The sequence below is a fragment of the Aquila chrysaetos genome, chromosome 4 (assembly GCF_900496995.4).
Source record: "Aquila chrysaetos chrysaetos chromosome 4, bAquChr1.4, whole genome shotgun sequence".
Lineage (NCBI taxonomy): Eukaryota > Metazoa > Chordata > Aves > Accipitriformes > Accipitridae > Aquila > Aquila chrysaetos.
In genome coordinates, this window is record NC_044007.1 from 17,853,729 (window position 1) to 17,880,041 (window position 26,313).

At 35.0% G+C, this 26,313-nt stretch overlaps 1 protein-coding gene across 4 annotated transcripts in view; it reads left to right on the top strand.

Annotated features, from left to right (window-relative positions):
- The window catches only part of CSMD3 (CUB and Sushi multiple domains 3), a 756,594-nt gene that overhangs the window by 505,983 nt on the left and 224,298 nt on the right, over window positions 1–26,313 (top strand). For all 4 annotated transcript variants that reach the window (XM_030011520.2, XM_030011521.2, XM_030011522.2 and 1 more), the window contains 3 exons: window positions 622–813; window positions 5,507–5,633; window positions 6,476–6,678. In XM_030011520.2, coding sequence (XP_029867380.1) covers window positions 622–813; window positions 5,507–5,633; window positions 6,476–6,678 — 522 coding nt within the window. The remainder of the gene's footprint in view (window positions 1–621; window positions 814–5,506; window positions 5,634–6,475; window positions 6,679–26,313) is intronic.

Genomic DNA, 26,313 nt, shown 5'->3' on the forward strand with positions numbered 1-26,313 from the left:
CATATAATGCATAAGTCATTTTGTTTCCTTCTTGCTCCACATCTCTTAATTCTCAAAAATGTCCAAATTGTTTGGCTTGAATTCTCTATATCATCGTTATCGTTGCTTCCTGCATGTAGTTTTTAAATTTACAATCTACTGAATGCAGGATTATGGTAGGTATTGATGAATATAACAGTATTTCTTTGGTGCCATAGGTGCTGTTGTGCTGTTGTTGTTACTGTGCACAATAACAAATCTGCTGTGCAGTTTTGTTTATAAGCCTTTAAATGTCTATTCACAAACTAGATTGTCATCAAAATAAATGGACAATCACTTTAACTGCCATTTTATCATTTATCATATCATTTTAGAACTGATTGATAATGGTAATGAATTTCCTTCTAAGTCTTTAATTGGACTCTTAGGAAAAATGTTATGACACAGTTTGGTTTGCATGCTCTAAGTGAGGGCTATAGACAGTTATCCTTTAGACTGTTTAAAAACAGAGAAGAAACTTTAAATATGTTGTTACATGAAGTCTGAAAATGTTTGCTTTCCATTGGAAGACAGAAAATCTTAATTTCATTAATATATCTATCTCTTTGATTTTGTAACTATAATGTGTTATTCCTACCACAGGTTTTGAGCTTTCACATTGTGAGGACCCTGGTGTGCCACAGTTTGGATATAAAATCAGCGACCAAGGCCATTTTGCTGGAAGCACTATAATTTATGGATGCAATCCAGGTTACACACTCCATGGAAGTAGCCTTTTAAAGTGTATGACTGGAGAAAGAAGGGCATGGGACTATCCTCTGCCATCATGTATTGGTAGCAGACTCTTATTTTTTATTTACTTAAATTATTACCTGAATATAAGAAAGAAAAAAATGTAAGGATTGTTAGATCTATGTGAAATCTGATCTGTATGTATACAGATCTAGTTACACATACATTTACACATCTGTGTGCATAGATCTCATCTAAGTCTATGTGAGTGGTGTTGCTTTTTTTAGGTTAAGAAAAGATAGTAATTATTAAATGTTCATGCATACTGAAATTCCTAATATGTGAAAATCTAGTTATAGTCAGCAAATAGTCAACATAAAAAGACAGCTTAATCAGAAAGCCAGGACCATATATGTTTTATGAGGGGTTCTAAAACCAGTATTTTTTTTTTTTTTCATCTAACTAACACTAAGCTAGAAAACTTTTCACATATTTACATATAAATACTACAAAAAAAAATTAACAGAAAAACTTAAAGATATGAAGAGATACAGACATATTGCTTGGCTTCTGTTATGTTGCTGTGATTAATAACACAATATTATACACTTTATTACAATATCATGATAACTTCATAGGTTGTGCAGGTACCTACAGGCTCAATTCTTAAATATATACTTAAATATTCTAGTAACATTCTTCCTTTTTCATCTCCTTTTGGAGGAAATTTGGATTGAGTGAGTAGGGGAAGCAAGAGGTGAAATGCACTTTGTGCCTAGATTTAAGTGTGACAGAAAACAGTGTACTTTGACATATCTTCATCAAGACATAAAGCCCATTTAAGAAAAATATGCAACAAATAAGAACTGAACAGCTCTCTTAGAGTAAAGTTTAGGGAAAAAATGCTTAAATCCCAAATCTGTGATAAGCCTTAATTAATTTCTGCATCATTTAGGGTATATGAAACCAAAGAATTAGGGGGAAAGCATGGCACTGGAACATGCAAGTGGCAGATAGGAGGTGTACAAAGAACATATGATGGAAGTTGAAACAAAAAGATCAAATAAAATGTGAAGGTACCAGAAAGTTGAAGTTAAAAGTTTCAATATCAAATTACATTTTCAGTTCCATTATAAGCATTAAAAATCATAGAATGTATCACCATAGTAACACTCAGCTATATATGTGAGTTCTTGCTTAGTTTTAAAACAGACCAAGGTGAAAATGTCTAAAATTATTCCTTCATTTTTTTATTGACTATCTAGATTATGTACTGTGTGCTATTCGCACTAACTGGGGGAGCTTCAACTTTCTCGTATTCTAAGCAAATACTGAAAACCTCATATAGATCAAATCTAGGCAGTCTGCTGGATGGGGATCATTAGAACAGCTCACAGGTGGGAGTTGAACCCTGTTGTCGTGTGTCCCCTACATGACAGAAGCTGTTTGGAGGAAGGTCCCTGGATTTAATTATTCAGCAGTTCCTTTCCAAAATAGATGCATACAGCTAAAAAGGTACAGGTTGGCCGCCTCTGAATTAGGAAGTGAGCCAGATTCAGAGCTGATATAAACTAACAAAAAATTTCAGTGAACTGAAATCCAGAATTGAATCTGGACATCTGTTAAAAGTGATGATATGCTGCATATACTCAAGGTTTTAGATTCTTTTTTGTTTCAATACTGGTAAACTATGCAACTTAAATCACTATCTTTCAAAAAAAAAAACAAAAACACAAATTAAGCACCTGGGTTTTTGCACTGCCACCAGACTCTTTGTGAAAACTGCAATACAGTTATTCCAAAATGTTCTGTATAGGTGAATCTACTTAGAATGTGAATCAACCTGTGGTGTAAACTTCTTGAGTTTTGAATCAATCTTACTCAAAACATATCTGTTAGTCTGCTATTCACAGGGAGGTTACTTATCCATCCAGTTCAGAATACCATGTATTTGTATATATTGCTCTTCATTAAGCAAACAAAAGTACATAGATGGTGTCATTTTAATGAGCTTAGAAATTATTTATATTGATTTTGTCTGAATCAATTAGGTATTTCTCCATAGCCAAATAATAAAACATGTTACTTGCATCCAGAGAAGAGTTAAATAGCTGTACAGCTGTTGTCTGTATCAGCAGTAGCATCCACCCCAAAGTGAGGATTGCATAGGTTTGGCTAAATAGATTTTAAAAGAAATTTAATTAAAACAAGTGAGTTTTTTGTACAGACAAGCTTAAGAAATCAAAAAATATTTGAATGCCAATTGTAAATAATGATCTTGAATTCCTCATACCTTTTGGTTTTTCATATTAATTATGGATCACTGCAGATGCTTTAACATACTCTTGAAGGGATGCAGTATGAATCCTATAAAATGTCTTCTTGTGCTGAAAAACGTATAGTAAAAGATTAATGATGTCTTAGTAATGATGCAACATGAGGAAATTGGCTAGAAGAGAACTGGGAAGACAGAGGGCAGTTAAGAAATGCACAATATGATCAGTAAAAAAGGCATGCTCAGATTAGAAATATTCCTCAGAAAACAAAAAAATTGCATCACAACGTTTTTTGTATAGTAGAGACCTCTTTCAGATATCTCTTTAATATGTCCAAACAAAAGCCTGGGTCTGAACATATCTTAGTCATCTGTGATCAAAACAGTCAGTTTTTGAGACTTTTAATTCAGTAATGGGTTAAATAGCAGGAGGTGAAGATGAATCAGCAGTAAAACTGTTCTAACATTTCTGGTTTATAGGAATCCTTCTTTAAACATTCACTTTTAGTTAGAATTACATCGAAACTAAACTTCTTTGTTATGAAAGGAAATTGAAAAAAAAAAAAAAAAAAAAAAAAAGATTTTTTGCAACACTTGCCCTTTATTTCCAGACTACTTGTTCATGAGTCAGGTAGCTGTATGCACTCAAGTTTCATACTTACAAGAACTTGGTCCCAGCCCACTACAAGATCTTTTATGGTCTACAGATTGTTCAGGCAAACCTTGAGAATCTGTGAAAACATTGATGCTTTGCTTGAAATACTTTAGGTTGGCATGTACAAATAAAATTATTTCCCTGGATATTTATGAGCAACATAAGTCAACAGACACTTTAATTTGCTGCTACTATCAGAAATTGGCTTAAAAATGCTACTGTTCTTGTTTTAGTATCATTTCATGGAACAATGTGACATTGACAAGATAACAGGAAAACTTTTCAAGCAGCTGTAGTAATCATAAATCTTAAACACGTAGAATATTACAATACAACATACTATCCATGGAATTTGCAGGAAGAAATGTAGTATAATACGTATTTCCTTTAACTTGACATCCTTAGGAGAATCTTTAGCATTGACACTTGGAGGCAAAATTAAGATTCTTAATTAGGATTTTCTTCATAGTAAGCAATCTGGAGATGTAACATAAAAAGGGTTTTGCTCTGTTACTCCTGACTGCAACCTGAGAGGATCCTGCTTTCTGAGAATTCACCACTTTCACAGCTGATTCAGCAACCAGCAAAACTGGGGAGCTGGAACCTTGCTGTAGAGGCAGAAATAAACCACAGGGGAGAGAGGGAACCTGCAAAAATCATAATAAAAAGGCAAACCAGTTATCCTCTATGAAAATTAGAAATTATAAACTTGTAGTTGTTCAGTGGTCCTGGATGAAATGTAATTAATTTCAAATTTCATTCAGTTTGTCAGTGAGTAATTTTTTCTTTATAGTGTACTCTATTTATATCCTTACTCTACTGGAAGAATAATAGACTATGCTGTCCTCTGAGTTGAATAATTATGAAAGATTTTTTTTTTAAAAGAGTGTTTAGGAATTAACAGATTGGCGAAGTGCTTAAAAAAGATATGAAAGGCCACCTGTCTCTGCAAATTTGCTTTTATTATGTTAGAAAATCCATCAAGAGTAGCATTTCAATTATATTTTATCACAGAACTCACAGATCATTATGTAATAAATCTCCCAACTAAATATTTTAGATGATTTTAAATCAAAATAAAACTGCATTTTAACTATACCAAGAAATATAATCAAAGGATTATTTTGCCTTTGCACTTCACAAGAGAGAAAGCATTAGAGGGACTTTAAAAGGAAAAAAAGCAAAATAGGAAGGCTTTAAAGGCCTCTAGTTTTCTCAAAGATTAGGTATTAAGATTATGAAATACTCAGTTTTGCTTAATGACTGGCTGAGGCCATCTAAGAGGGAAGTACTTACCATCTGTTATCCTCTAAGAAATACTATAGCTTCACTGTGAGGACAACTTCTGAGTAAGAAGTTTTACAACTTTTTTTTTCTAGGCTGAAAGGCTGATTTTCTCTCTGAATAGCCTGCTTTTATTTAGTATGTTTCATCTCTTTTTAAAAAAAATATATATTTTATTTTGTACTTACTTATTTAGTTTTCTTAATTTAATTCTACTGCTTTAGGGTGGCAGAGTGTTCTCGGGTTTGGGTTTTTTTTTTTTTTTTTCCAAGTAACAATCCATGCTCCTTCCTTTATATAATGGTATGTTTTCTAATCATTACAGTATGTTCAAAATTATTAGAAACACATAGGTGCCAAAGGAAAATATAAATATATTCAAATAAAACCACATTTACATGTTCCTTTCCCAAGGCATTTCAAGTCCTTATATGTTGTCATACAATCTCAGGGCATGGTCAGTTTAGTTGTGTTACTTATTCAGCAAGAGAGTAGATGTATAAATTGATTGCTCAGATGATTAGCTGGAAGACCATCTGTAATGAACTAAAAGTAACACATTATGTAATGTTTTTTATTAGCTGAATGTGGAGGCCGTTTTAAAGGAGAATCATCAGGAAGAATCTTGTCTCCTGGCTATCCTTTTCCCTATGACAACAATCTGCGTTGCATGTGGGTGATTGAAGTAGACCCAGGAAATATTGTCAGGTACTGGAAACAAATCTTAGAACAAATCTTTCTGATTATATAATAACCAAATCTTACCTGTAGAGTGGAGAAAAAAAGGGATTTAGTATTTAAAATTTAAGATGCAGCTCAAGGGCAGTATTTTTGGCATTCTAAGTTTGAATATGTAGGTTTGTGTTGAAACTGTCTATTTTTTAATGAACATTGTCTCATGAAGATCAAGCTTTAAAATTGGTTACATTTTTGTGAAACTCTGATGAATTTTAAACCAATTTATAAGTGTATATATGCAAACATATATACAGACTAGAACTGTTAACTGGAAATCTGAATAAAAAATATCTAATATGATGCTATTTTAATGCCAGAGTTAGAAGATTGAATATGTATAAAGTAAAAAGTGTCAGAGTCAGCAGAACCGTTTAGTGGAAGAGTCTGCATTTAAAAAAAAAAAAAAACTGCGTTTCAGTAATTATTTTAGTTAGACATTTATTCACACTGTATCACTAATTGCATGAGTTTACAGTTCTGTTTAATTTGTTTTGATGAGAATGTGGTATAACATTGTCTTAAGAAAAAACTATCTTCTGAAAAGATTCTGTGGATTCTTACAGATTATTTGAACGGCTGAAGTAATATATTATTTCATGGTAGATAAATTCAAACATTATTAGTTATTTTTTTTTCTTTCAAATACATTTCTGTATTGGGCTTTTATGCATCCAAAGGTAAAGTTGTGAAACATTATGGAAAATCACCCTTGGAAATCAAAGTTTATTTGCTTTTTTTGGTTTAGTTTTGTTGCTAAAGATATTTTGTTGGGTAACATGAAAGCTGACAATAAAATCATGGTATTCTTACAGCCTCCAATTTCTTGCCTTTGATACTGAGGCATCCCATGACATTCTACGAGTTTGGGATGGTCCACCTGAGAATGAGATGTTACTCAAAGAAATTAGTGGATCCCTTGTTCCTGAAGGCATTCACAGTACACTCAACGTAGTAACTATACAGTTTGACACAGATTTCTATATCAGCAAATCTGGATTCGCCATACAGTTTTCAAGTAAGTTGATAATTTTTTTTTTTTTTTTTTTAAATAAGGTGGTTCACTCACAGTTAATTGTAGGGCTGGGAACAATTGAAATCAGTGTAAACATTTCTGACTTTGTTAGGGAAGGAATTGGCCCAGACTTACAGATTTGTCGTAAAGTTATATTTTTATCTTAAAAATAAAATAAATTTAAAAATCATGTCCTTTGCTAGTTTGGCTTTGTTTCAAGGGCAGCTGTGGCAGTGCCAGAATGCTTATAATTATGACCAGTGTTTTTAACAAGGGAGGTGATGTGGGCATGTTAAAGACTTCATCCTTTCCTAATCAATAAGCATTTCTGCTTTCAGAGACATCTGTGGAGAGTTTTCATTCCTGCTGCACTTGTATAGGATGAAATGGGAAATAGCCGTACAGGAACAGCAGTGTCCTTCTCCCTTTTGCCTTCTAGCGCTATTTCATCTTATTACAGGCAGCATAGTGACAAATCTAAACAGTTACTTAACTGTTATTAAATCCCTTTAGACATTTTTAGTGCTGATACAGAAGAAATCATTGAGTGAAGTCCATTTTGACCTTCTTTTTTTTTTTCTGGTCAGTGAAATTTATATATAATTTTTTCAAGATCGGCAAGATCTCTTTTAATATCATAATTTTGTTTAGCAGTAGCGATATTTCTAACATGGGTTCACACAGACACTCTTAATGATAACACTATTTACCTCGTTGTGCTTCCTGTGCTTGGTAGTTGTATTAGCCCTTGTTTTCCCCTACCCTCATTCTTCCTATGTATATGAGAAATACACATGTGCGCACACAGTAATAGGAATGAAGAATGAAGTATGTGAATGAGATGACAAAGTAAAAGATATTTAATGTATAGTGAAAGAGTGCCTCTGCTCCATCTGCTGGTTTTGAAGCCATGAATAGTTTTTTTATTCCTTAGATCCAAGATATTTTTGCCATTTTACCACCTTACCCCCTTCCAGAGCCTGTTTGGGAGAATCTCACATGTCTGCTCCTTTATTTAATGTTGAGGCCAAAAAGGGCATGGGGAGAGCATTATGCACTGAACCTATTCAGGTAGTCATTTAGGGTGAGTGGAAAAAGAGATTGATGTAGACTAAGAATGGAGTTACAAGGAAAAATGGTTAGGACATAGGAGTAAAGCCGTAAAGCAGCTACTGATGTACTTCCAGTGCTTTACCTGAAAAGAGGTTTTAGAGTTTCATCTAAAAGGAGAGGTATTTTATTTAATTCTCCATGCTCTTGCAGTCTGTTGAGATCTAATGATGACAGTTTAAAGGATCCATGAAGTGTTACTGCCTCAGCATTTCTCTTACTCTTCAGTCCATGTTCACAAAATCACAGTGATCCTTCTCAAATACTTGATTTTGCACAGTTTGGGTATATATTCCTTGTCAGAATCACAAAGATACTTTTTTTCCTAAGTTAAGATTTAAAAAATCATGTATAAATAGCTACACAAGCTGAATTACACTGTTGCTGTATGAACATATTATTTTACTAATGAGGAAAGAAATATATTTGAGGAGCTGGAGGAAAGAAAAAGATAATTCTGTGCGACTTGTTTTCAAGCTTTCATATACTTTCTTTGAGTATATAATGCTGTCTGAGCGAAACAGATGGTGTCTGCATACTTTACCTCCAGTGTAATTAACAAACAGAAAGCTCACACAGGGGAGGTATCTGCTTTTACTTTCCTCTTGCCATTTCATGAAATTGGGTATGAGTATTTAACTGGATTGTTGGCACTTTTACCTCAAGAGGATTGTTATTCAGTGACAACAGATATTTGATGTTCAAACCTTTTTAAGACCGTGAATGCTTTATTTTTATTTATATTTTCTTAATCTTTAAACTCAAAATCTGTTTCTAAACAGTGGATTAAACTTCTTATCAGTTCCTTACAGTTTTTGATCTCATTTTATCAACTGCTCATACACAGTTCTGCATCTGTCATTTATTTAATGAGTGAAAATGTTCACCATTGATAATGTGGTATAATTTGAATTTGACTCCTTTACAAATCATCCAATATATACAGAAAATTAATTTGTATCTGGTAACATAAATTACAGGTGAGATAGCATTCTTCACCAAATTAAAGGGTGGGGGGAGGGAAAGCCTAGTGAAGCTGAAATGTTATCTAAATAGTAGAAAGAAAACTGTAATTTAATTAGAATTATGTATTACAGCTGGTGCTATTAGCATTGTCTCTAGCTAGGGCTGCCCAGCACAATCCTTTACATGGCATCAATGTGTTAATAATTCTGTAAAATTTAGGGGATGGGAAGGAGAAGAGAGTCAAGATAAGGTTTTCTTGCCCATTGCCTCAATTAGTCTGTTTTGTTTGTTTCTTTTTGTTTGCTTCCCTTTTTGGGGGAGGAAAATGGAAATTTGTTATCTGAAATAGTAAAACTATTTCCATGACTTTAACATTTCTAATCTCTTTTGGTAAGTAATTAATATGAAGGAAACTATTTTATGTTGAACTTCTCAGGAATACTGCAGACTTTTTTATGGTTGACAAGGATAAATTTTCTAAGTTTGTACAGTTGTGCGTTACTCTGAGAGCTAGAATACAAGGTGATGGATTTTGGATGAAATAAGGGAGCTCAGCCTGCTTATGCATCTATACTTTCCACCATCATCATGTATTTAGGACTACTGAAAGTACAGCTTTTTTTATCCAGCTAGTGTAAACAAAGAAATAAATGCCACTGCTCATGACTTCACATCTCATCACTAGGCAGAGCATACCTTTGGTCTAGTATTGTCTTTGATGTGCAGTGTATAATTTTCTTGTTGGACACCTGCAAACCATGACTATGGAATCTCTTCATATAAACTTTAAAATTTCTCAATTTTTGCGATCTCCTTTGAGATGACAGTGAAGGAACACAATAGAAAGCAGAGCCCACAAAGCCTGAAAAACAAAGTACAAAAAGATGTGTAATAAAGCAGAATATTTAAAAACTTTGCAAATACATGTAAAACAAAAATAAGAACCTCTGGGGATTCACCAGTGGATTTTGGAACACCTCTAAATGGGATGAACAGGTTGAATAACGTAGCTAGAAAACCGGTGCCAGCGTCTTCCCTTAAATCAGGAGAGTGAAAGGTTGACAATAGGCCACAAGCAATATGGAAACAGGAAGTACTTGTTACAGCATATTTTTTTTGAACTGTCAGGGGCAAAGCATGAAGAGCCCAATACATACTGGAAAAACACCAATGAAGTCAGCAGTAACTTTGTTTGGTCAGTAAATTCCTCACAAAATAGAAAACTAGACCTTCAAGAAAAGTGAAGGAGAAAGAGAAGGGAACAAGTGCATATTTGCCAGAGACACGAGCTGTGTATCTGAGGGTCAGACAGAAGTATTGAGCATAACGAAACATTTTCTTCAGCTGGCGTTCCTTCATGTCACCAAGTTGAAAGTAGTAGCTGAGAGGAAAAGACAGCGAAAGATAACTGAAAAAAGTTGAGTGGGAACATTAAAGTGCAAAAAATTGGGTGATAATAATCAAGTGTACTTAAAATAATCCTTTTTTAGTTCCTTTAATATGCGTGAAGTGTGTAATATCAGATCCTACTGAAGTTGATGAGATTATTTCCATAGATTTCAAGGGCCTTTGAATCTGGTATTACAGGGAAGTTTCCTCCCTGCTATCTTTAACAGTTCAGGTGCCATTTATCATTTGTGCAGAAAGGAAGGATCTGTATTCACCTCTCATTGGCCATTATTCCACCATTATAGGTGCACTACTGAGTCACTCAGCATTACAGACTGCATTCTTCTCAGGCCTAAGTGTGCAGTCACATTTCTGACTAAACAACACACAATATGGAGCATTATAAGGCAGCCAGCGCAGAACTAACCTGTAAACTTGTTTTGAGTATTTGGGAGGTTTTTTTGTAAATAGATACCCTAGCAGTATTTTATATCATGTGACAGCAATTTATTATATAACAGGATATGCCTTAAAATGCTTGGATTTACTCTACTGTCAAACTACAGCTGTCCCTCCTTATTTTAAGATTGGGTAAATAGCGCTTTGGAGTTACTTGTCTCTGTAGACTACTAAAAAAGCCTAGAAAACTTGTATCAGATGGCCTGGATGGCTTAAGTTTGACGATATTAATTTCCAGTCTAGAATTATAATGCATGGTATTGCTTACTTTGATTACATTTAAAGATTAAATGCTTACAAATCAGCTTTCTGTATTTATGATTAGTGCTGATTTATAGCCACACTGTCTTCTAAATGTCCTGTCTTTGATTTGTTTGCTTGGTTGTTGGGGTTTTTTGGGGGGTTGTGTTTTGGATTTTTTTGGTGGGATTTTTTTGTTCAAAGAAAGACATATTCACCGCAATCTCATTTAGGAAGATTTTTTGACACTGAACACCTTGTTTTTTTCTTTTCTCCGGTTTTCCAGTAGCAGAGAAACAGAGATCTCTACTTCTAACATGTTTAGCCTAAAGGTGATTTTGGAATGGATTTAGGGAATTTAACTTCTTGCTTCCTCAGAATGCTGTTTACCAGCACTGCTGGTATAGGGATCACTCCCTAACATAACTGCTTCACTTTTCTGAAATCAGTAAGATAGGATTTATTCTTCCTCGTGTCTATTTTATAGCAGAACCAGCTTTTAATCTTAAATGTTTTCATACTCTGATTTGCTGATTTCTTTCAAGTTTGAGAGGAGTCCTTTGGATTTAAAGATTTCAGGATGACTATTTTGCTATCAGAAGTAACTGTGAATGCTCACACTTCCAAATTTAGCTCAGTGCTTTTGTTTTAGTTTTGCTGGGGGTGGTGTTGGTGTGTGTTTTCTTGGGTTTTTTTGTTTGTGGTTTTTTTTATGGGTTTGGTTTTGTTTTGTTTTGAGCATCAAGAGGCTTAAAAGAAAGAAGCCATTGAATAAATTTGTTTCCTTCTATCAGCTGTTGCCTTTCTTCTAAGTAGTAGGTATTAGTAAAAGGAATAACCATTTATGTGTCTTTCAATGCAAAAGTGTCATTCCTGTCACAGGTTTGTAAACGTCATTAACTGCTCAGTAGCTATTATTTCTTAGTTCAGTAGTATATAGGATATGTGTATTTTATGCAAGCAAATACCTTAAGTTAATGCTTCCATGTAAAATGCCCAGGGAATGGCTTGTAGCTAGAGAGACTGGGAGTTATGCTATGGATAGCTGAAAGCAGAAAGGAAGTATTGAAAGAAACAGATTAATTTACAAGTACTTTTGAAATGATAAATAAATAAATAGTCCTCTTGGTCATGTCACCATAAAAATAACTTATTTTAATTACATTGAAGATGGAACTTCCTTGTTTTAAACCCCATGCAACATAGTTTGACCAAACCCTTGTGACTTACATCAATACAAAGCCTACTCACTTGCCCTAAATTTACAGTTGTAGAGTTTAAAATAGACTTTGTCTGACTTGTGACATGGCATTTCAGAGAGCTCAAGCTGATTTGGTTCCAAATTGGGAATGCCGTGTGTCTCAGATGAATGTTTTAAGTTCGTATTTCAATTTCATATGTGTGAAATCTATTCTTTGAAACTGAAAAATCTGCTGGTGTTTTCTGTTAAAGCACTACAAAATTGAGCACTGTACTTTAGGTTTCTCAGATAAAATTTGTCATTCTGGTGGGTCATTTTACTTGTAAACAAAATCCATTACAGATTTTTATAATTGTCGATAAAACAAAATAAAATTGGAAGTGCAAAAATATCTTTATGTGTAACCATAATGTTATAAGTGAAACTACTCTTCTATTTCAGAAAAGGTTCTCTAACTTCCTTATCAATTTTTTCTCTTTGGTTAATCCAATCTCTTCCATTAAATTCTTTAAAGTTAATTATTGATTGAAACAGTGCACAAGACAGTCAAATGTTTCTATAGTAGTAAGTTTGTACAAATCTTTGAAATTATTCCAGCTAAGATAATTTGAAGATTTAATTAATAGCATGTATTTTATTTTCCATTTTGTATTAGTCAGTAAAAAATATAGTCAAATGTGTATGGGTTACGCTATTTTGTGTTACAGTTGTCTTCCTAACATAGCTATGACATTGATAAAAAGGCATTACAATTTGGTCTGTATCCACATACACAATTGTATGATTTTAGTAGCAAATTGGAGAATGAGGGGATAAGGAAGCCTGATCATCAAATAGTAACCTATACTTAATTATACAGTTTGCCTCTTTGGGACCAAAATTATTTGCCTTGATTGACTGGTTGAGGAGTATAATCTCAATGAAGCTTTCCCTTCCTTGCATTTCCATTGCTACCAATAAGTGAGCAAAACTGCATGAGACCAGGGCTTGCTACCTTTTGTCTTCTATGTACGAAGCAGCATCTCCCAAACCACTTGTCTTGTGGAGATTTCACCCTAAAAATTAGTCTTTGCATTCATACGCTTACATTGGTTATTCAACAGTGCATTTTTGCAATCTTACATAGAAGTACAGGCAAACTGCAGTGTGACTGGCAAATTCATCAGCTGCAGTTGACAGTAATTATTCTGATGAAACCATGTAAAGGTAACATTTTGCATCTTTAAATACATGTGAAGTTCATCCTGCTTCACTGAAATATTTTCTTACAATATGTTTTGCATGTATGAAAGTAGTATTGAGCTGGTTTTGAAGTATTCTCCAAAAAGGGATCTTGTTAAGTATTTGGTACAATACATAGAATAAGACAGCATGGAATTGACATTCAGTCATATGACTGGGGAAACCATTTTCCAATGGTAAATAAATGAGATGCCATAGTTATTCTGCTCTCTGTTTTCACTGACAAATTCTGATATTGCGTTAATGCTACTTTGGAGATGGATTTTCTGTTTGGCATTTTCAGCCTCAGTAGTTTCCTTTATTATGATTCATGTGCCGTCCTTCATACATATAAACAGCCAGACACATGCGTGCATGTACACACAGGCACATGCTGACACACACGATGGACTCTTTCCTGCAAGTACAGTCTTCAGAATTCTTATCCTTTTTCTACACTCAGATTACAGTAGAATGCATAACTGTACATGAGGAACAGCTATTTTGAGATTTATATTCTGTTTCTCCAAGGTCTTATCCTCCTCTTGCTTACACATCTCTCATTTTCAGTTGATGAGTGTAATTGAAGTGCATTTTCTGTTGTATGTAACCCATACCATAAGAAAGAAAGGCGTTTTCGGAGTTTTATTGCTAGCTTGTAATGGAATGAACATATCACAAAAATGTGTCTAGAGAGAAGTAATATTTTGGGAGAATGGCCAAAATATATTTATATAAGTGAAATTCCTTGAAGGCATATCAAACTAGATTTACACTTGATCAGTGATACTTTTTCATGTTCTGTAACTAATCTTGCTGCCTTTTGAGAAGCTTTCACTAGTGGAATCCAGAGCCTCTTTCTCAAGCTGTAATTTTTTCAAATTCTTTAAATGGATTTTTACATCCCATATACATCTTCTTACTTCAGTTTTGAGAAGTGTTCTTGACATGGAGGTTAATTCAAGTTTGTCAGCTCATTGTCTGTTCTTGCTTTCCCTGTTACCCCATTCCTGGCTAGGGCTGGGTGTTTTGTAGCATAGTTGAATTAAAGGGAGATTTTTGCTGCTATTTTATTGCCATAGAAATATTTCTTAAAAGCATTCCAGTAAGCTGCCTGATCTCATAAAGGACAGATCTAGCAAAGTCATTTGACTGAAGAAATGCTCATCTTCCACTCTTCTATATATGACTGTGGAAAAAAATATTTATGGACTAGTAACTTCAGTTACTGGCTGGACACATTCAGACATGCAGTCTGAGATATAATTAATTTACATAGAGGATTTTAAAACCTTGCAAAAGAAAATGTAAATAAGAATCAGATCTTTATTCTTCTTTATATTCCCATTGCTGTTTTGGGAAGGTGTAATCTGTATAATGAGACTAAAGAAAACAGAAGCTGTTGTCTGACAGTGTTCTGTAACTTTTTGCAAGTGGCCATAGTATAATGCTTTCCTAAATCAAAAATTTCAGTTATCTTAACAAAGACCAGAGTAATGACATTCAAGTGTATGGACAGAATGTTGTCAAATAATGAGGCCCATTCTATATCAATACCAAACCCTTCAATTACAGTACCAAAAAAAGTTAAAGCAAAAAGTCAACAAAAACTGAGTACTTCAGACAGATTAAACACCTTCTTACCGTAGCACGTGCCAGGACCTCCAAATTCGGCCTTATCTTTAAGAACTTGCAAAATATTAATAGGGTTTTGAAACTGTAAGGCTATAATGCATACATACAATTTGTGATACTAAAAGACAAAACAGAAAATTTAACTTTTAAAATAGGACCAATCTCCCCCTCTCTTCAGAGGATTTTAGTTCACCCAGACTGCAAAATCAAGGACAAGGCAAACCAGCAGTGCTGTTCTCTGTTGCACAACTGTATCCTTAACAGCTGCAACAGAACAGGTTGCACATTATTCTGTAAAGAATCAAATTAAACAGATGTATTTTCACTCAGATCATCTTAATGATCTTTTCAGTAGATACAATGTTAAACGGGTGATCATTGGTAAGATTTCTCAATGCATGAGTAGCCCTTGTGTGTGGTCCAAGATCCTGGTGATTGATTGCTTCTTTCTGAGAAGCTATTTTTATTTCCCTGCATTCATATACACACATAGAGAAATATGCCATCTGAAATAGGGATAGCTCTGGTATAAAAGCTTAAAAACCCCTATACTTCCAAAAAAACCCAAACCCCAAAACATGCAATCTAAATGAAATTAAGATTTTCAAAACACTTCTCTCCAGCTGGAATGCATTGCCAGCATGATTACATATTGTCACAGTATCCATTTTATGCTGAGTTCCAGCAATTATCTGAAACCATATGTCAATTAATTTATTTGGGGCTGGATTTCATACTGAGTGCCAAAGCTATGAGCAAATGCTTAAGGGATAATAGATATTTAGAACTGAGGAGTTCATATTTATGGAAAAAGAGATCTACTTATGAACTGGGAAAAAATAGCTTGTAAGGTTGTCCAATAAAACATGGTAAGAGCAGTGTAGTACTTCATATGGTTTTAACAAAATGCATTTTAACAACTAATGTAAATTGACAAAAACAGTAAGAAAAAAGAAAATTAGGTTATCTCATTAAACCTGTGTCTGTTATCTCCTTAAGAACTAAAATGTATCTGACAGTAAGATCAGATAAAGCCCCCTAGGAAAGAACTTGATCGCCACTGTTCCTGCCACAAAAAAAGATGTGAGACTATACCAGGTTACAATGTAAACAATACTTTAAAATCAAGTAGAGTTAACAATTGCTACTAAATACTTTTGACTGATAATCAGTAGAATGCATAAAATAATCTGGATACAAATTCTGAATACAATACCAATGAAATAATACTTAAGTATGCAGTTGGCCAAGTAGTCTGTGTTTTCCAACTGGAGTTATCAGGTAAGCATTCTAAAACTTACCATTACTGGTCACACAAACCATTGCTGTTGGAAACACAGAAGTATAAATCACCAGATTTCATAAAGAATCATACACAATACAAACCAAAACCAACATGATGAATATTTAATAACATGGGACTTGGCAACTATGGTAACCACAAATTTGTGATGTCTTTCAGAATGATCTCTATTGTTGAGCCTTCTTAGAAAATCTAACAGGTGAATCAACACTGATTAAACTATGTATTGAGTGAATTTCTTAATGAGCTCCAACATACACCAAATATATAAGGGTTTAACTAAAACCCATGAATATGTGGCAGGAGAAAGATGCAAACACAAACCAGACAGATTTGCTTTTTCTTTTTTTTCCCAAGGCCCTCGTCAAATTTACTTTTTTGTTTTGTTTTGTTTTTTCCCAAAAATGACTAACAAGTCTCCACCATGTCAAAATTATTAAAATAAAGTGTGTTTCAATAGCTAAGAATAAGATCCTTGAAGACAACTCTATGCACAGAAATTTAAGTAATTATTTAAGTCTATGAGCAGCAAATTCAGTAAAACTTTTTTTAAAAAAACTTAGCTTTTTAAAACTTAATTTCTTTGTGTTTTCTTTCAAAGTTTCTTAAAGAAAATAATCTTTTTCCCTATGTCAGGGTCCTGAGTGCACTAAACAGGCCTTACTGGGGAGGCCTGAACAGCCTCATCTGGGAACAGCCTCACCTGGGAACACCCTTACCCCCTGCCCATGAGCCCCATTTCAGCTCAGCACAAGGCTCCTGAGCAATGCTGTAGGAGTGCTGGTCTCCAGCCCTGTGGATGGACCCCTTGGACCTACACTGTGCGGAGCTTAGGTCCTGTACAGATCTTTCCACCGTGTGCTGTAGGGAGCTTGGATCCTGGATCAACTGCAAGCCAGTCATATCCCTGGATTATATTGCCTGATTTAGTAGTCATTTTCAGAGGGTAGATGTTTTCCCCCAAATCCCTCCTGTTTCCCACTTGTCAAATGTATACTTAAGGCATAGTATGTTATGGGGGTTACCAGGCATGGCTTTACTTTCTATAGTTTTTGGTAATAATTGTCTTCAAAAGATTGTTAGTCAGGGTCATCTCTAATGCCTTTTTGCAGGTCGGGATCTTCCAGAAAACTTTGTAGTCAGTTTATGTGTGGGTGTGGATACATGAGCCTGTGCATCTGTCCACATAAAATGCAACAGAAGTTTGAGAGAACAATACCACACAAAGACCTTACTGGTTATTTATTATCAAAGTAAGATTACCAGAATTGGAATATTATTTGTTATACACTTACAAATGGGGAAAGAAAAAAAATAAAAGAAAAAAAAAGCCATTACCTTGTAAAGGATCTTGCAGCAGTCTCCAGCATGCATCTTTTCATGTAACTTTCCAAGTTGTGGCTTGCCTGTTTCTGTGAGCCTGAGGACAGCCAGTGAAATCCCCACTGAGGAACTACACAGGTGCACAAATTCACAAGAAATCTGTAACTCCCTTAGTGAACTTGTTTTTCAGGACAGAACAATCTACTTGACTTAACCCTTCTTTTGACAATAGAATGCACACAACCTGTGTTTGACAATTACATGTGTGCAAAGACAAGTACCCAGGACAGCTGGGGTGTAAGGACCTTCAAACTTTGTGTTACACACCTCTTTTTGTGCTCTGCCTGAGTTGTGGTCCCTGTGAGTTCAGAGGCAGCCAGCGAAATCCCCACAGAGGGCTACCGGGGAGGAGTGTTATCCTTCTTCTTCCAATGTATAACCCTCCTTCAGTCATCTGTTTCTGGTTCTGATGTGTGGTATGAGGCTTGGTGCTAGGATGCATTTGGTCAGTGCTTAGTGTAAGAGGGAAATAAGACTCAGAAAGGTTCACTGAGAATTACAGAGATACAGTGGAGATGGGGCCTGCTATCTGCAAGATAAGTACCATTTCTATAGCTTTGGACAGCAAAATGACCTCTTGGCTATGCCAGAGCCTTGGATTGTCAAAGTGGTTGCTCCCACTGCTCTGAGAAGGTCTGGAGTGTGTGACCTGGAAGCTACTATTGACAATCCACAGCATCTATTGTTCCATCATCTCTCACAGCCCATACAGCAATAAGAGAAGCAAGCCAATCTGCTGTCCCAGCTCTAGACATTCAACATGGACCCTCTCTTCTTCCAGAAATTCATTCAAGAATTCCATCTGTTGTCTGGTCTTCTTGGAGGATCTGCAACCAAAACTTAAACAGATGATTTAGCTGTATTCTTTCCAAGCTTTTATTTCATTGTCCTAGTTTCAGCTGGGATAGAGTTAACTGTCTTCCTAGTAGCTGGTATGGTGCTATGTTTTGAGTTCAGTATGTGAAGAATGTTGATAACAACGATGTTTTCAGTTGCTGCTAGTAGTGTTTAGACTAATGTCAAGGATTTTTCAGCTTCTCATGCCCAGCCAGCGAGAAAGCTGGAGGGGCACAAGAAGTTGGCACAGGACACAGCCAGGGCAGCTGACCCAAACTGGCCAACAGGGTATTCCATACCATGTGACGTCACATCTAGTATAGGAACTGGGAAGTGGGGGCGGGGAATCGCTGCTCGGGGGACTAGCTGGGTGCCGGTTGGTGGGTGGTGAGCAATTACACTGCGCATCATTTGTACATTCCAATCCTTTCATTATTGCTGTTGTCGTTTTATTAGTGTTATCATTATCATTATTCGTTTCTTCTTTTCTGTTCTATTAAACTGTTCTTATCTCAAGCCGTGGGTTTTGCTTCTTTTTCCTGGTTTTCTCCCCCATCCCACTGGGTGGGGGGGAAGTGAGTGAGCGGCTGCGTGGTGCTTAGTTGCTGGCTGGGGTTAAACCACGACATTGATTTAAAATACTTGAGGATTATTTGAAACAGAAACTGAAACTGGGCTTAAGTATTGCATTCTTTGAGCTGTTGACTCTTGAACTAGTCAGGAAGTTCTATGTGAGAAGCCACATCAATATGTATTCTATCTTCTGCTTCAAGTTAGACAGGAGAGATTTGAACTGTTGTCTACCCCAGTTTACTAGTTTCTGTGTTTGGGGTTTTTTTGTTTGTCTGGGGTTTCTGTTTTGGGCTTTTTGTTTGGTTGGTTTTTCCCATGCAAAACAAACTTGACCTATCTTACACCTCCTAACTTATTTACTGTTGCAGAATCTGAGAGAGATGAAAGCCAAAGCACCTAAGATGATGTATCTAAGAGTTAGGTAAACAAAGAACTTGCCTAGACAACCTAGAAAACCCTGATTGTGCAAAATGTTAAAACTCTTTTTGTTGAAGGGGTGCATTGTCCCAAATGAAATTCTGATTCTGTGCTTTATTCTTAATATTTTCCCATTTTAATCTTCAAACAATAACTGACAAACTTATATAGAATCTATGAAGTCATGCAAAATCAACAAACTGAGTCTATGGTTAGAATTTACTTAAGAATTATAATGGCTATGCTCCTAAATCTCTTGCTAGATCTACAGAAGAAACATAAATTAAAAATAGACAAAAAAAAAATTATTTCAGCAGTGCTTCTGTTGGTAGAAGACTGAATAAAAACACTGTAGCTATTTTATTCTTTCTTTTTCAGGGAAAGTTGTATAGAAGGTTGGATTTGAGATAGTAAATACGAGGCTGACCTGATTCTCAAACAGTATTAGAGGTTCAGGGAGACTGTGGTGTCCGTACAGGTAAAGGTATTGCACGGAGGCTGGGACAGCTTGAATTTTGAAGGTGCAGTCTGTCAGGACTGGTTCAGGCTGATGCAAGTTTGAAAGACCAACAATTATAGAAAGCCTTTATTTAAAGTGATAGGAGTTCAGAAGAACATGTTGGTTTAAAGAAGTTAAGAGTCATTTTTTTGGACATGCTGTGTGTTATGAAGAGCTTTCAATTTGGAAGGTTTAGAGCTTCTACCCTGATTTTGTGCTCTGGGGAAAAAAAAAAAAGAAAAAAAGGAAAAAAGAAAAAAAAGTTTGTTTTTTTCTCTAATTCTCAAATAAACAACAACAGCAAAAAAGGCCCCTTCCTTTTCTCTCCAGAAGACATGCATAAATGAATCAAAATGAAGAATTAATTTTGTCTCAGGGTTGTGATTCAGACACTTTACTGATATTAGTCTTGGCATGCATTAGAAAACTAAATTTAGAAATTACTGTTAACAGCAAGAAATCCCAAGGCATTTATTATATTGATCCCAGCATCAGTGGGGTCTATAACTGCCTTGTCACACTTTTAATGCCATGTTTCAAAGTATCTTTCCTGCATGAAAATGGAGCTGTCATCTTAACAACATTACAGTCACATACCAAATTGCCTGGTGTATAAACTATTAGAAACCTTTGGACCCTGGCAGTAACTCACTATTTTTGAGGCAGGAATGATCAATTTACAGTAATTTAATTATCTGATTTTTTGTTTAAATGTATTTCGGTGCCTTATTATTGAAAAGATATATCAAAATATTTTTATACCCCACATCAAGGACGTTTGTTGGCAGATTTGTGTTTAAACTTTCTGGGTATGACTGAATGCTGGTTTAATGGCTTCTGCAGCTCTGTAGGAGCATTTGTACAGTCATGCACAGCTAGTCAAGTGATGATTTAAGATACTCCCTCCTCTCAACTGCTCAGAACATATGAATCAGTTCATGTGAGTGTTCTTAGGACAAATCCAAGCAAGCCTGGGGGGGTGGGGGAATTTTTTACATGGCTTGGCTGCTATGAAACTCCAAAACGAGATTCTTCCCCACTTCCTTCAAGTCACATCGCAGAAATGGGGTAAAATAAGTCACTCTCCAGAGTAAGTATTGTGCCTGTGCATTGGAAAAATGTTCTCTGGAGAATTGGTGGTCACATATTCAAAGTCTACATTAGAGAATATGTTCTATGGATATCTAAGATATTGAGTCTCACTTGTGGGTCCCTTTGGCTATTTCTGTATTAGCAAGTAACATAGACTAAGAGGAGCTGATAGATAGATTGAAACAGCTGGTACTGAAACAGTGCCGGCAACACTATTCATATTCAGAGATAATCTTAGTTCAGAGTTGTTCTGAAATGTACCTTCCAGTTTAGTTTAATCAAAAAGGAATCAATTCATGTGCTCCAAAACTATGCCCCAATGTAAAACAAAACACAATCCAAAGTTTTATTTCACAAACACACTCAGCTCTGAAATGTGCAATGCTAATGTTGAAACACTTTCTGTCACTCTGACCATGTAGAAAGACATACAAGCTCTGTGTGTCTAATCTGTCCACTAATCTCTCACCTACTGAACAGTTTGAACATTGAGTCTCATTCATCCCCATCCTGAAGCTGGAGTTCTTGGTCAAGACCTGTCTCTCTAAATTCTTAATCTAGCAAAAATCTTCTGACTGGCTGCAGTGTAATTATTCCAAACTGGCACTGCCCAGAGAAAGAACAAAATAGATTTCTTAATTTCTCTATCCTCATTAGGGAAAAAATGCTCTGAGGTGATCACATGCAGGTTTATGCTACAGACATAGTCATTCTTGCATCTGTCATGCTGCATGTACTAGGTAATAGACACTTTTTGGAGTTTGTTTTTTTCCCATCTAAAATGTAGTTTATAGCAATTTAATCAATTATCTTTACAAATCATACCTCACTAGTTACTCAAGACAAAATGACTGCAAGAGAAGTCTTTTCTTAACTCTGAGTTTACAATGATTGTAATAGAATAAAACCTGATGTATCCTTTTTTTACTTTATCTATCAATTTTAATATGTCACAAAGAACTTTAGAACCTATACATGAACTTATGCAGAATTGTGATAGCCTCCTCCATTTATTTTGCAGAAAGCTCTCAAGACTGCATTGCAGGTATGATAGCAAAGTTATAAGGGACTTTATAATTCCTGAGCTTTTTGCTTACTCTACAAATTTTTGTCGGGAATGATGAAGGTAGTAATTGGGGTGCCTGAATATATAATAGGAAAAAAAAAATCAGTTCTTGTACTGGAGTATACACATCATAAGTACAACAGTATAGATACTTCAAAAGGAGACAAAAAAATAGGCTGAAGGTATATAATGAAAAGAAATATTCAAAAATAAACAGAATAAAGAGGCAAACAGAAAGTTGAGAAGGCAGTACAAAGCACACCCTACCAAGACAATTACAATAGAGATCCTCTCTGAAATCAAACAAACACACACAGTTTTTAACAGTAGTAATGATGGGCTAGAGTCAGGCACATGAAATAAAAACCAAGGAGTACAGCAGACATTACAGAAAGCTGTGATAAAGAAATTCCATTTGAATATATTGTTAATATATGTTGGCTCTCAAGAAATGGATTGGTTCTATAATTATACACAGTACTGAGACTTTCCTTCTCCAGTTTCCTTCTTATATCATTATTTTTTAACCTTGCCCCCCAAAAAAGATATTTTTGTATTTGAGGATTCTTATTCTGACAATTTGATTTATCTAAAAAAAAAAAAAAAGTCCATCTCCTTTTTGAGGCAAATATATGATGTCAAATGAGTCAAAATAAAATTTATTATAACAAATTTATTCTTAAGATAGAGGTTACATGTCTAACATAAATTATTCATACAGGATTTTTCTCTTAATGGAAAAAGGTTGATGTATCAGGATGATGTTTCCTTCTCTTCCATCACATGAGAATGTTAAGTGTCTAAGACAGAAGTAGATGTTTCTCCCTTGTGATATTGACTGTAGAGGCGATCTGGGAAACAAGCCTATTAATAAGACGACTAACTTTCATATGGCCAAAATTAAGTTAAATGAATCTCACTCCTAATTAAGCAATTTGAATTTAGACACATGTTTACAAAGAAACATGGCTTTCAGGGATCATTTATTTACTCTTTAATCTTACTGTAAGTGTGGAACTGTGTTTGGATACCTTCTAGTGTATTCTTTCAAAAATGAACTGAAAAAAAAAGATGAGAATGGTCTTTTTTTTAGGAATTCTATAATGTTCAGTTATTTCCACAACAAAATATGGGAACAGGTAAGAAAAATAAATAAATAAATGTATAAACCTCTACCACCATTTTTTATATATAAACCTCTACTACCATTTAAAATGACAATGAAATTAAAATGGCAGCTGAACTTTTGTATCTAAATCTGTTAGTTGCATTTGTTGAAATGCTCTGTAGACGTATGTGTATATTGTGAAATGGAGGTGAGAGATACAAAACTGACTGGAGTGCTTGCTCTCAACAACAGCCACAAAATATTGGAGATTTTTATTTAGATATAAATTAAAAATGTAGAGCAAGAGATGTGTCAAAAACTTACCTGTGTTTGACTTGTCCAGTATGCATACCTATCCAAGATTTTTACCTATTTTTACCTAATCACATTCCCAAAGACTATGGGACAAATTATGCTAACTAATCTGTTAGTAGCTTTGTAGCTCTACAGTGTACTTGCACTGAGAAATCATCACTGTTTTATTATCCTGATGATGATATTGAAGATAATGTCACACAACTACCTGAATAAATAAATCACATATCATGTAGTAGTAATATTATGGAGGTTTTTTCCTCTCTTTCTTAAAATGCCTCTTTAAAGTAGCACTTTAACAGAGAACATAGAAGCAAAATTTCCCACAGATTTTAGAGAAATCAGAACAAAATATTTATTGATTTATGAGAAAGTAGAAATGAATATATCATTTCATGAATCCTAGAGCTTTTAATGGCATGTTGGGTTCTTTCCCTTTCTTACATTTTATTCATTGAGAATACATTACTTTATTTTTTATCAGCCTATTGAGGATTTCTGTATGACATTTCATGGTTGGTTCGAAAATAGTAGCTTACCTTGACTGTTTCATAAATCCTTCAACTAAAACTGATACTCTTAATAGAGCCTTGCAAATTGCCAAAAAACCTCTGAAAAATGAGAATTAGACTTTTAGAGATTAAGTACTTAAAAGCCTAAAATCTAGACTTAATAGCAATTTTTCTATTTCCACTGTGGGAGCTGAGAACCTGTCTTTTGCATTCTAGCGGTATAATGCAAAAATCAGTCTTAAAGCAGTCCTTTTATTTTTAAAGGAAGTCTGTGTGTATTTAATATGAATTTGCAAAGTTAAAAAACAGTCATAGAATAGTTTGTGTTGGAAAGGAACTCTGAAGACCTCTAGTCCAACTCCCTGGTCACAAAAGAGTCAAACAGATCAGGCTGCTTAGGGCTTTGAATATCTCCAGGGCTGGAGATAACACAACCCCCCTGGAAATATTTTTCTGGTGTTTCACCACCCTTGTAGTGAACTATTTTTTTCTTTTATGCAGTTGGAGTTTTGCTTGTTGCAACTTCTGAATGCTTTGTTTCTGCTTTTGCTGCATACTTTCAAGAAGAGTTTATTCTTTTTCTGCAAAGCTGCTTTCCAGCAAATTGTTTCTTGGGATTGATTTGTCCCAGATGCAGGATTTTGCATTTCCTTTTTTGAACTTCATGAAGTTTCTTTCAGGCCTTTTCTCCAGCCTACTGAGATCGCCCTAAATAGCATCGTTACACTAGAGCATATCAACTGATCCTTCATTGTCTGTAAACTTTCCAAGAGTTTACTCTGTCCCATTGTCCCCATCTTTAATGAAGGTGTTGAATAATGTTGAAGTCGAGACCTACCCCTGAGGGACACTGCTGATAATCAGCTGCTTCCTGGGTTTTGGATCATGGGCACTCTTTGAGTCTGGCAGACCAGCCTGTTTTCCATTCATTTCATACTCCACTTATCCAATCCACATTTCAGCAATTTGGCTACGGAGTCAAAAGAGCAAGAAGTAGGTTGGAAGAACATGCAAGTATGCAAGAAGGCCATTATACATGGCAAATAAGGAAAAGGTTATCAGTTTAGCATATATATCTCATAAATTTAATTTGCGTGATTATTACTAAGTGTTTAAAAAACCCCAAATAGTTTGTATCAGGAACTTCAAATAGATCTGGGTGGCCCTTTATCTTCTTTTTCAGCCATATATAATTCCTTTGCAGAATGATACAGTCTAGTAAGAACAATATGATGTACAGCTAATAACAAATTTTATAGCAACAGCTTTCTCTCTTGAGCTCTTCGAGACTGATTACAAATTCTGTGTAAGTATGAGCCCCCATTCTTCTAGAATTGGTTTCAGGATGTTTTAAATAAGGCATAGGAGTGTTACTCTTGTTTATGGCAAGATTTGAGACAGGTAGTATTTAAGTGGGCAGAACACAGTTTCTCTCCTATATGGACTGCTCTGACAGGCCAACACTAATCAAAATATATAGCATGTTTTGTGTTCTCAGAAGGGAGGAATGCAGATTAATATGTGACTGGATTTGCTACTTGCTTCAGTCTAAGTTTACCTTAAGGATATCTTTTTTACTTCTCACCTGAGTTAACATTATGAACCTTTTCATATTTGATGAGATTTCACTCCTGTGTGATCTAGCTCCAGTATCTTATTCTCTTGCATGCAACATTTGCAAGATCTGCTAGTGTGGTGCAGTGAAATTTAGTAATTGCATATGTTAGTATATTTTTCCAAATTAAAACCCAACAGCTTATTTTAATATAAAAACAGGAGTCCTGATCGTTGCGTCTAACACAGACATTTTAAAATCTTGCATGATCATATAAAAAAAAAAATCTTTCATTTATTATGCAGTAGCTAATATTTTAAAGAAATATTTATTTAATCTTCAAGGAATAAGGAGGAGAAATTTCCCTAACTTCTGGTCATAGTGCATTTTGGGGGGGGGGGGGAGGGGTTGTGTGTGTGTGGTTTTTTTTTTTCCTCCATACTCAGAACTTCTTAATGTGGAAAAACAACCCCATAAAAAGCCCCATAACTTTATAGAGCTAGTTCTTTTATTTTATATTAAGCATGTCTTGGAAAGCAAGATTCTTGGGTTTTTAGGGAAATAAAAATAGTTAGACCAAGATTTCTTCTTCAAAAATATAGTAAATATATAAACCACGCACATTTCAGATGAATACATTGCTGTCTTCTGGTATTAGCTCCCCAGAAAGAGGGCATCTGAATTAAATCTTACTACTGCCACTTTGTGTTCATGTTACACAGATTGCTGAGCTCAGTGGGACTAGTTCCACAGGCAA